Source organism: Strigops habroptila, chromosome 11 (assembly GCF_004027225.2).
Source record: "Strigops habroptila isolate Jane chromosome 11, bStrHab1.2.pri, whole genome shotgun sequence".
NCBI lineage: Eukaryota > Metazoa > Chordata > Aves > Psittaciformes > Psittacidae > Strigops > Strigops habroptila.
Genome location: NC_046360.1, coordinates 32,908,231 through 32,920,677, shown reverse-complemented (window position 1 = coordinate 32,920,677; position 12,447 = coordinate 32,908,231). Strand labels below are relative to the sequence as shown.

General features: G+C 39.2%; 1 protein-coding gene across 24 annotated transcripts in view; it reads right to left on the bottom strand.

The window, feature by feature from the left end:
• The window catches only part of MAGI1 (membrane associated guanylate kinase, WW and PDZ domain containing 1), a 340,411-nt gene that overhangs the window by 165,381 nt on the left and 162,583 nt on the right, over positions 1–12,447 (bottom strand). For all 24 annotated transcript variants that reach the window (XM_030501199.1, XM_030501183.1, XM_030501186.1 and 21 more), the window contains exon 2: positions 3,202–3,318. In XM_030501199.1, the coding sequence (XP_030357059.1) occupies positions 3,202–3,318 (117 nt within the window). The remainder of the gene's footprint in view (positions 1–3,201; positions 3,319–12,447) is intronic.

Genomic DNA, 12,447 nt, shown 5'->3' with positions numbered 1-12,447 from the left:
CTGGGAATGCAAATAGTTATTTATCTGAACACATAAGGACAATAACTTTGCTCAAGTTTAAGGTGCTGTTTTTTCTTCAGCAGGAAAAAAAGGCTCTGACCCAGCCTATGAAGTTAACAGTGAAATGAGAGCATTGGGAAGAAAGTGAAAGAAATAACACATAGTTATATATACGTATATATATACATATGAAATACAAGCTAGTTCAGTGCCTGAACTATACTAACTCTTTCAAAGATTTGCAGACTGTAAATGCATGGTTTCATAAGCACTTCTGCACTGTTCAAATACCTAAATAAGGTGTCCTGCCTCTCTTTCTTACTCTAGCTTCATCCTAGATTATGATGCTGAAGTAATTTAGAAGTAACTTGTAAATTCCAGAGGATAATGCTTTGGGTCTGTAAGTAAACACATGGGTTTGGTGTGATAGTAACAGCAGAGCACTCATGACGGCATGACAACAAAACTTGGAGGACACCTGGAAGCTTGTTTTACCACAAATCTTTGCAGAAAACACAGAGGATGGAGCTGAGGGTATGAAGACTCAGAGGAAACCTGCTGGAGGGGCAGAGGCTACTGAGGAGCAGTGGAAGACTTCAGCCTGCAAAAATAACTGTGTGGTTCACCTACTTATTTCAATAATACTTCACTTCTGGCTCCACTTCAAGGTCTCATTTGTTTATGACAGCTCCAAGGTCAGGGATGAAGTCCTCGGGCCTCTTGGAAAACCATCCCTGTGTCCACCCACTTAGGCAATGCTCATATCCCCTTTGGGAGCGGACATCATCCCACTTTCTTACCCTTGACTGTTCATGAGAAAATAAAGCAAACTCTTAACCAACTCCCCTAAAGTAAAAATCTATATGATGCTTAAGCAGTGTGTCCTTGCAATTTGAAACAATGAGGTCAAGTCAAACTTTCTGCATCTTTCCTCCCCTCTACTTGACCTTTATCTTCTACAAAAACTAAAACTGTGTCTTCACTCAGTGCTCAAGTCAGCCGAGCACACAACTGTCACATGGCTGTTTGGGAAACAGAAGCCGTCTGGGTTTTCTCACTACCTGTACCAAACTAGTTGGAGCTGAACCACACGGTTCTTACTAGAATTTCAGGTGAAGAACTGGTTAACATTGTCATTCTCCATTTTGCATTTACTAATTATCACTTCATTTAGCCTTTATAGTAGTGCAGCAAAAAGCAGCTGTCAAGCGAAGCATGCTCAGTCCAAGTGACCTTGTGTTCTTGTTCACCACATAATCAGCAGGGAATTCCATTTTCAAAATACAAGACTTCATAATCCATTAGCACTTGAGATTGGTCCAGGGCTCTGGATTTACTGGTCACGTGTACCAAGGAATAAAAATATGAGTGTACAGCTAGATTAATCTCCAGACCTGTAAAGCATCCCAACCCACCGTGCATGCAGCAGTCTCATTCAAATTCACATATGAATATTAGCATCATTCTTAAAACCTACTGCTGCTACCATCCTCATAGTACATGAAGAAAAAATTAAATGCTTCCTGCTTTAAAACTCTGAGTATGGAAACACAATATAACTAGCTCTACTTCCTAGATTTTCCATTTGTTTCATAAATGGAACGTAAGAATTGATGTTCTTATTAATACATTGGCAACCCATATTTCCCCCACCTATTTCTAAAAGGCAGGAATTATTTTCATTGCTCTTAATTTCAAACCAAAAGTCTTTAGTGAGTCCAAGCAGTTTAGCTCACCATCAAGTTTAATAAATCAGAGAAAAGAATCAATGGAAAACATTTCAAAATGTAACTTTGGTAATGCCCAAAATGTTTCCACAGAACTCACGCTCATTTGCTTTATTTCCTGCTTTAGAAATTGGAATAGAACACATAGGCAGAAGGACATTAGCATCACAACATTGCATCTCCCAATCCAAACATTGTGTGTGTTCTCCTAGAAGGCACTTTTCACAGTATGCCTTAAAAACCCTGCAGCCTGGCAAGTTAGATGATTGAGAACTAATCATATTTCACATTGACAAAATGGAAAATGCAAGTGTTCAATAGAAAATAATAATTCATATTTATTCTTTATGTCCATGCACGACACTTTAAATGTTTTCCACTGATAAAATGAGAATAAACTCAATGGTGATATACAGCATCTGCCATTTGAAGAATCAACATTTGTCAGTGTTACCACACAATTTTAACTGTGGTCCTCCACAGTCTGGTCCTCCACAGTTCTCCTGCATGCAACACTTAGATTGAAAATGGCTATTACTCGACATACCATTATGTGATATTTGTTGGCAAATAATGATTTTTGAGTGGCATCATCATTATTCAACATTTAGAGAAGTCTACCAGGATAAACAACCTCTGATTCATGTTGAGATAGAAAACTTCAAAATACTTGGCTGCTCATCTCAGTATCCTACAACAAGGATGGTTATCAGTTCTTATCCCAGCCTGATCTGAAAGGCATACCATTACTCCCACAGCTCATCCAAGTTAAGCAGAAAAACCATTTCCTTAGAATAGCATATCCTGGCAGCTGGAGAATGCCAAACAGCAGTGCAATGAAACAGGATCATTCTCCACTCTTCGGACATCTTCCCAAAATTGCAAGGACAGTCTCATTTTGAGTAAAGATTCTGAAATTCTAAAAATTAACACCTTCCAAAACATCTCCATTTTCCTTCTGGTTGTTTGTTGGGGTTTTGAGTGAAAAAGAGCATTTCTTTCTCAGCTTCACTACCTCTTGCTGTTTATCTCCTACTTGAATCGAGGATGACCTTCCCACAGTGGCAGTTGCCTGCTACAATGGCACCCAGCCATAAAAGGCTGTTAAATTTCACAAGTTAAATAAGCATCAGAAATAAAGTTCTGCTAAGGAAATAAAAATACAAGCAGGTTTTTTTATTCGTAAGTTTCAAACCAATAAAAGAACACTCACCATAATTAAGTTAGTGAAGACTATTTCTAAGGCAAGCACTTCATTCATGGCTGTTTTTAAAGGTTTTTTCTCCAAAGCAAGCATCACCATCAACTGATCCCAAAAACGTAATCATAAAAGCAGAGTTCAGAGATGAACTATTTTCCTTATCAACCCTACCTGAACCCTATATGCATACCACCATGTGAAGACTGCCTCAAAAAAGCCTAAAAATGAAACTCTACTGCATGTAATCCACTGGGTCAATGTTTTCTTACTTACAAGGCACAGCATGGCGATAAAGGTTATCTCTAATAGTCTGCTGCAGGTCGTGATCTGGCGATCCTTTCTGAAACCTCTGGTTGAGATAGTGTCTCAGGTCTTTGTTCAGTCTGCTTCCTGCAATGGAAAAACAGCCGTTTATTTATTTCTAAATGCACACAATTAACATTTCCAATCCAGGCAAATGTTAGAGTTCCATTCAAAGTCCCCTAAATTATGGCATGCTGACTTTACAAGCGGAGGCTCATCTTCCTCTACAAATGGCTAATTACCAAAAATAACTCGCTGTAAACAAGAGGTCTCTCTTGTCTCATAATGCATCTTTCTTCCTGTGGTGTTAAACAGATCATCATTCCCTTTTATCACTTCTTTGTCTGAGCAAATGGAGAAAGACAGATGATGTGAAAAAGACGAAAAATAATAAAGGTAGAATATTGCTTTTGCAGCTCGCTGCAGGGTGAGTGGGGTGAGTGGTGCAGACAGACAGAAGGCAAAGGCTGCTCCCATTGGAGGTAGTAATGTAGCTGAACATGACACAAAATCAAACAAATGCTATACTTTGCACTGATATCTACCCCAGCACACAGCAGGAGTTAGAAAATAATTGATTGAAGGAGTTAAGAGCACCCAAAGTCCTTAAAACCAAAAGAATAATATGCAACACTTTTGACTTAAATTTATTTGTTACTTGATTCGGTTTTTAACATTTTCAGAAGTGTGTGGGAATAAAGATGAGTTGAAAACAAAACAAAAAAAGAAAACAGAAAGAAACATAGATGTTAATAAACATTGCTAGTGGCTGAATAGCAAAGACTTTCTTGTAGCAGAACTTGTGAACTGGTGCAACTCACTGAAGTATTTTCTGAGAAATGAAATATTTCCAAGTCTGGAATAACATTGACATTAATTTGACTGAAGAGCAGAAACAACCACACAAGAACATACAGAGAATAGGGATAGAAACTCTTTTTCTCTAAAAAAGAAAAGTTAAAAACCACTGGAAAAGCTTCAGAGAAACGCAACCAGGATGATCAAAGTCTGGAGCAGTTGCTGTGCAAAGAGCAAGAAAACGGGTTGGGATGCTGCAGCCTGTTGTGGACTTTGGTCTCCAACAGACCCAGAGGGTGGGTGGGGACTGGCTGTTCCCTGCCTTTCCCAACACAAGTACCAGGAGACACCATAGAAAGCTGACGAGAGCTTGGTTGAAACCCACCCAACAGTGGCAGTAGTTCACATAGGCTTTGGCAGACCTCCTTGCTGGAGAGCACTGGGGGTGCAAGAAGCTTATTGAGGAGCTTTAAGGGGAGGCTGGAAAAGCACTTGAAGACAGACCCATTGAGGGCTGTGAAAAGGGGTGTAGGTGAAAATAAATTGGTGTCTGTGAGACCTAGGAAAAAACGTAGGGGAGTATCAAACATTTTGCTCTTTTCCTTTCCTTTGCTAAGCATCTTGTTTTTACGGCCAGAGCTGGAGCCAGAATGCTGGGCTACATGGACTTTGGGCTGACCCACTGCAGCTGTTTCTGTGGTCTGTTATGATCTGCATTTTTTGGGTTGTGAATATGTAATGTAGAGATTGTCTCAATACTGGTTGACAGTGAATATAACATCACAGTTGCAGATTCCTGGCTGGAGCCTCTAGGAATCACTGCAGAGTAAATCAAGAATAATAATACTGCAATGGAGCGCAGTTGGACAAGGGTCTGGGAGGCAGCAGTGGTTCCAGACAAATGAGAACAAGAGTGCAGCCCATTAAATGACCATGGGCAGGAACTATCTGACTAATGCAGTCCTGCAACATTTTAACAGAAATATTAATTAAAAGCCAAAACTAAACACAAAAAAACCCTAGTCTGAAGTACAACATCAAATGCCAGAAAATAAATAGGTGATTTGTATTTATCTTTTTTAGTTTTAAACTAAATTTCTTGTTGAAGAATGGAAGGCTCAGGCAGTAGGCTCAGCTATTAATAGAAAGAAGATTTTTAAAGACCAAGATGCTTATTACAGAAATGGCTCAAAAACTGAAATTAAGGCAGATAAAACTGGCTCAAGACACTTCCCTGAGTTACCCCAGCAACATCCCTCACTCCAAGAGCATATTACCAACCCATCTTCTAACAAATGACCTCTGGTTATTGCACTATAAAAATGGTTTTCCACATAGGAAGCTATTGGAGGGCTTCATAGACCTGCAGGCTACAGTTTTCCAGTATCAGAGCTGACCTTCTGAACTCCAGATGTTTGATTTCATACCACATCCTCATATTTCAGAGGAAGACTGGGGACCAAAAAAAAGAGCATCCCCTGAAATAATAAAGCATTTCTTTATCTTTTAACTAAACACTCCATATTTTTCTTTGTACAAGAGATAGTAAGACAAGGTGGTTTCCCACAGCAAAAAGAACAAAGATGACAAACAGTTTGGACATAATGCAAGGGCTAATTCCAGTGAAGAAATTAATGCACTGAGCTGCATGTATCACATAACACCATCTTTCTCCTGAAATACTGTGATTCATGATTCAATGATTTATGTCACCATAATGTCTAGAGGTGAAAAAGCTCTGCTGAGCTAAGGCTTGTTTGACCACACAAAATATGCAATTTAGTGATGATATCTGCTTTTAGCTCCCCTCTGTGCCCATTCCATCTAACATCTCCATCTATTACAGCCCCCGCTGGAAAGTTTGGTTATTTGGTTTATGCAGGAGCTGGGATTTCCCAGCTGAGTCACTAATGCACTAGGCAAGATGGCAGTTGCAAAAATAGGGGCTATAGCAATACTTACACTCACATGATTGTCCCCTCAGGGAGCTCACAGTGATGCTCATTTCTATTACATTTATTTTAATTAGAGATAGAAAAGGAATAGAGGAAAAAAAAAGAAACCAACCACACAACAGAAAGTGCTTGCTAAGCCACATTTTTGTTGCTAAATTCCAGAAAATTCTTGATAGAAATGAAGGCTTCTTGCAGGCCTGACTATCTCAGCTTTGGGCAAAAGCAGATTCACCTGATGCAACGTGCTCCAGAGCATAGAAGAAGAAAATAAGCTAACACAGAAACTAACTCCATGTAGAAAGCTGCCTAAAGGATCCATCCTGGAACACGCTGGATTCTCTACCATTTGATTACCTACCACTCTGATTATCTTTTCCAAAAATCCCCTCAGAATTGAGAGGACACGTGCTTGATATTGGCATGATTTAATAGATTCTAGTGCTAGACACAAGTTTATAAGCTCTAATAAACTCTTTTTGAGGCCAAAATACAAGCACTTGCAATTCCTGAGAATCTGAAAGATGTGGCAGTGACATTCCAGCAACCTTCTGTGTGCAAATTGTAGCAGTAAAATTAATTCATACCCTCAGAGGCACGTCTTGCTCATGAACCCTCTCTGAAAACAAGTCTTACCCTCTAACAGCTTCAGTTCATATACCAAGTACCATCAGGCTGGATGGAAGGGCCACACAGCAGTCCTCCGTTTGTAAAGTCTAATTCCATGTATAAATTGTGCTCAAGAAAATACCTGGCGCCAGTTTCCTTAGAGATGAGCTGCGTTAACTACAAGTATGCTACTGCCCTTCAAAATGCTCCTCTGTTCTCAAGGAGATTAGATCTTACACTTATTCTTTTTGAAATTCTTTCTTTTCTTCTCTGCTGAAGGCATGTAAAGAGATCCTACACTGATAATAGCGGAGGAACAAAAGATGCAACCCAGGAAAAGCAGTTTCCAAATGAGAAGATATAGGTCTTAGGAGCCAGTGCTCAGCTCTTCCTTCCTGCTGGCCTTCATATGTTGGAAATGCATTTATTTGCACACAGTAAAAAATCACCTTGTTATTTCTGTAATGAAATTAGGCTGATATATCTAGCTTTAGAAAACCAGATATAAAAAAATGCAAAAATAAATTCTTCCCTACTAAGCTCACCAAAATTCATATTTTAAAGGTTTAGAAGTAAAACATCTACAAAGATTTTTTCTGTTGTTGTAACAGTTTCCTTCCAATTTTCCTCCACTAATGAAATGTGAATATACAGTCAGAAAATCAACTTTCCATTGCTTCTCTCCCTGCGGTCCTACTCAAAATCTGAGATGTTTCCATTTTGTTATCTGAATCCTTCTTTACCTTTGAATGGAACAAAGGGCAACTCATTGAATGGCTGAATTCTCAATTATTCTTAATTAATCATCTTTCAAACCATTACATCATAACAAGATTTTAGTAGCAAAAACAAACCCAAAGGGAGAAGCAAAACATCTCATAGGGAATAAAAAGGTACTGACATACAGTTTTCTGAGAAACAATAAACTGTGCTTGTCAGTTTTGTGTCGATAAATATGTAACCTAGATGTTTTTGTGACTAATGAAAAATATTGACTGTTTCTAACCATACTTCTTTCAAACCCACAACCCTCTGTCACATATTTGTCCTCCAGAATATTGAAGCCACTAGAGAAACTATGCTTTGAATTATGCTCTGATGCTTATTGCTACGATTTCCAGCTTCTGCAGGGAAGCAAGCCGCATACCAGATCATCTAACGCTGTCTTTGCTGCATAAGAACATCCATCTCTTCCAGAGCACTACCACCAGCAAGCAGTGCAGAGCTGAGGAGCGAAAACCTCTTGGCCTTATTGACATACAGGTTTCCAATAAGGAAAGCAAACTGCATACATGACCAAGCAAAATCTGAATTTTTTCAAGAGAAAGCAGAGTGTGAACATTGCAGGGCTGACAGCACCTTCCTGCCAGCTGGTAGATAGTCTGTGCCAGAACTGTGCAATATGTACATTCTGAAGATGGATTTTAACTCGTGTTTTACGCAATTGGAAATGATCATTTTAGATTTTATGTTTATATTAATTACTGCAGCTGGTTTATCCCATTTATGTCTTGAGATGGTCACAGATAATCCTGATAAATAGCAATAGTCTGGCAGAGCCCGTAGGTGCTTGCGCAAAGACAGGTCACGGTCAGGCCTGGGACACGGTGGTCTCTGACCTATATTACACTCCTAATAAGCAGGTTTACACTAATATATATTTTTGCTTTCACCTTCTTTGGGAAAAATTGCTACATTCACAGTGACCAATAGCATCTAAACTGGAAAAATCCAGTTTCCATTCCCGAATTGCAACAGAATTCCCCTTCTGTTGTTGGGATCTCCCATTAAAGGCATCTTTAGCAGAGGGATTCTCTGCGGGCAGACAAAGACCATTTCAAAACAACAGGGCCATGAAGCAATGAAAGGTTAAAGGCCTTGCTAAAGGGATAAAAGTGTAATAGAGTCATCTGGATTAAGACCCTCTCTCGCCGCCCTGATGTCTACATCGAGAAGGAAGGATTCATTTTTTTAAAGACACAAAGATTGCACATGTTGGATTTGCAGTATAAACCCCTGATTATAATATACTGTCTTTTATCTGAAGATCTCTATCTGAAGGTATTTAATAGACATTAATAAGTTGTCATGGTTAGCAGGGGGTTATTTCTGTGCTACAAAATACAGAACTACAGACAAGCAAAAAAACCAAACACCAAAAAACTACCAACAAAAAACCCCAAAACAAACACCTTCCTCCCCCCCAAAAAACCCCACTCATTTTGAGACATGAGCAGAGAACCTGAAGCTCACATTTTCTAGAGCATCTTGTGGATTTGCAGTCCCAGCTGACTGGCCTTCCAGCCTGGAAGATTTCATACTCCTTTCTCCAGCAGAAAGAACCCAATGCAAACTCATCTATAATTAGAGTCAAAATAGCTCCCTTTAAAGTGTATTAAATTAAGCTGGTTATAAACCAGTTATCTCCCTTAAAAAAAACCCCAGCACCTATTTTTTTTTTTTGTTTTTTAAGAAATGTTAAAATATTAATAAAGTAACGAAACCCAACTTCTCTATCTGTTGTATAATTCTCACTAAAAAGTGGGGTGTAGACAGGGCTCCTGGGAAGCAGAAGCCACTTATTAAAACCTTTCCATGCAGCACTTGGCACAACAGTAGTGCCAGGGCATCACCACTCTGTCTTACTAATGTTTGCAATGGATTTTCCTCAAGTCCTTGCATAAAAGTAGCCCTGATACTCACATATGCATTTTGTTAATGTCTGCAGAGATTGTATTCTATTTCTGGATCAATTAACATAATAATTTTCGTGGCAAGGTCCAGTAGGCAGCAGCCCATCTTAGAAGACAAAATGAAGGCTGAGTGGATTTTTGTCATTTAACAAGACTGCTCTGGTAACCACATCTTCATCAAATATTCCTAATCCCAGCAGTTGTTAGACAAATGATAATAGTTTGTGCTATATCATTTCATTCTGTCCCATCCTTGTCTTCCAGCTGCTGTCCAAAAGTGATTATAAATAATGGGGCTATAAAAGCCATTCAATAATTAGAAGATTCATTGGCCATATGCCAGCAGTGACAAAAGAGAGTGATTTGTGTAAGATGAGTCTGTCACATCTGCCAGATCACAGTTTCATTACGCCTGTGGCTTTAAGGTCACAGTTTAACACTGTTCCAACAGCCATTTGTCAAGAGGGTGCGGGGAAGAAGAGGTGAAATACATCATGGTTTTGTTTGCTTTCTTGTTTTAACTACTAAGTAAATAAGTAAATAAAGTCCAATACCTACATTTATTATTTCAGGTCTCTTGTGAGGTCAAAGAGACAAGAATATGTAGTAAGACAGAAAACATTCATCATGGTTGGCCAGAGTTCAAATAAGATCACAAAGCAAAAACATCCACTTTAAAATCCTTAGGTATTCAGTTGGCTTCTTAAATTCAATATAATCTAGGCATGTTCTATCTTCCAGCCACCCATGAAATGAAGGCTCCTTGTAAACCCATAACATGTCGGTAAATTAATTGCTTCCACATTTTCCTAACACAAGTAAACTTAAAACCTTTTTATGGCTCAGTGTACTAAAAAGATATTTAAACATTGCCATGGGAGTTCATCTTAACAATTAACATGGTTCAGCAGACACCTGATTTGATTCCAATTCTATATTCTTCTCTTTTTTTCCCTCTCTATTACAAACAAGCAAACAAAAAGAAACAATGAACTTTTATTGCTGGATACAAACCAGCCCCATAGAGTTCAGATGTTTGGATGTTCCCCACAAATGCTTCAATAGCCTCAACTGTATTGTTAATGATTGTTTCCATATTAATTTGGACAGTGTCTGTTGACAAAAACTACTGGTCTGAGGCTACAAACTGGATCTTTGTTGGAAATACTACATCCAGTCCCAATTGGTATATTACTTTAACTCATACCAGCCTGCTATAGCAAGACTCCAGTTAGATGAACTGCTCAAATCACAGCCTAGATGTTTCTGTTATTTTAACAAATCCATACCACAACCAAAGCAAAATGACTTCCCATCTTTTCCCTACCTTCCTGAAGTCAAACATAAAATACTTTCTAAATTTTATGCTTTAAAAGGCACTCAGAACAACAAAGCCACATCCATTTGCAAAATCCTTCCAGTGGAAGGAAATTATGATAAACTGGAGGGTTATGCTATAAAGAATTGCACAAAGTTACAGGACGAACCACCTACACAGCAATAAAACTCAACTTTGATGGAGCATGGTTAAGACTCCAGCAGCAGCCCTAGCTGCTGAATCAGCAGAGAGCACCTCAGTGCAGCTAGTAATTCCTGTCAGAAGAATGAATAACGCTTGTTACTTTATTACTAACAGGACTTCTTAAAATATTATTTTAGGTGGAAGCCGTGAATCTGAAGGAGATGTATTCACTCAAAACTTTCAGGTTGTGTTCAGAATCAGGAGCAGGCAAGAGTTTTCTTGGCACACTACCTTTTGGTATCCCTCTCAATCTGCATGAGTGAATGTACCAGCACTGAAGTGGTAATTCAGCATTTGCTCCTACAGAAATGCACTTAACAGGTCATAAATCCCCAGTGAAACTATTCTACGAGCACCTAACCTAATCTACTGTATTCACAGGGTGCTCCACCTTATTTTCTTCACATAAATAGTGATTCATACTTCTAGTGTAAATTTAAACGAATAGTGTTTTGGCTTAAAAGTTCCAAAAACCCTAGAGAATTCAAATGTGGAGGTTGAAAAGCAGAAATATTATCATTTATTCACCAGGCCAGAAAATTTTGAGTGCTTGTGACAAATAAGCTTCTGTTGCCCCCAGCTAAATTCAGATCAGCAATGCCAGCAAATGCAGCAGAAACCCCTGAATTTCTCTCCCTTTGGCCTCTTCAAGCTTCTGGTGCCCTCAAGCTTCAGCCTTGAACTTCTCAAAGCTCCTAGAGAAGATACCTTCCTTCACCCTCCGACATCTTTGCAGCCCAGGACAACCATAACCTGGGAAAGAGAGAGGTCATGCAGCTACGACAACATCCCGAGAAGGGGAGCATGGTCTGTCATGGATGGCGCCTGCAGGAAAAATATCGATTACTGTCATATCCTAGATGAAGTTTGATAGCAGGATGTCCTGTAGGTCTGTCTAACACTGACAACTCAATGGCTCTCAAAGAGCAAGGGAAAAAAAGGGAAAGTAAGAGTTTCACAGCATCATATTAGACAAACACATCTTGAAGCTTTAAACCACTACAATATTAAAGTACGTGCCAACCTCAGCTCTCTTTCTGTGGAGATTCAAAGGAGAGCCTGGATAGGCATAGTTCAGTCATCCAAGAGCTACTGCATGAATGATGGCAGAAATTACATCTTTCTACCTTGAGAAAAGAATATTTTATTATTTTCTTCCTCAAAATACTGAGGTTTGAGTTTGATTTTTTTCAAGAGCATAGTTTAAATACATCTACAGCCCTGGATCCCTTCTGTGTCTGAGCAGGTCAAGTGTCCGCAGTGCTGGTGGGTGACATAAATTGCTGAGTGCTGCTAAAGTTGTGTCCAGATGAAGGAAAAACCCAATTCTGTTGATCTTTGTCACAGCTTTGCTGCAAGCTACAACATGTTTCCATGCAGTGGGGTCCTACCTGAAGTAAAGGCATGAGGAAGAATATGAGGACATTTTCTGCTCCTCTCTTCTTAAAGCATGCGATGTCTTTTGTGTCCATATGGAGCCTGTAGCACCATGACACTGAACAAAGGATGTCATTTCTCCAGAGAAAGTGGCAACTGTATCTGCCCCAGAGAAGTCCAGAAGGGAAAAATCTAACACATGTGAAGCAGAAATATTTTCACTTTGAGAAATCCACAGACACACAACAAGGAGGAAGCCCAGATC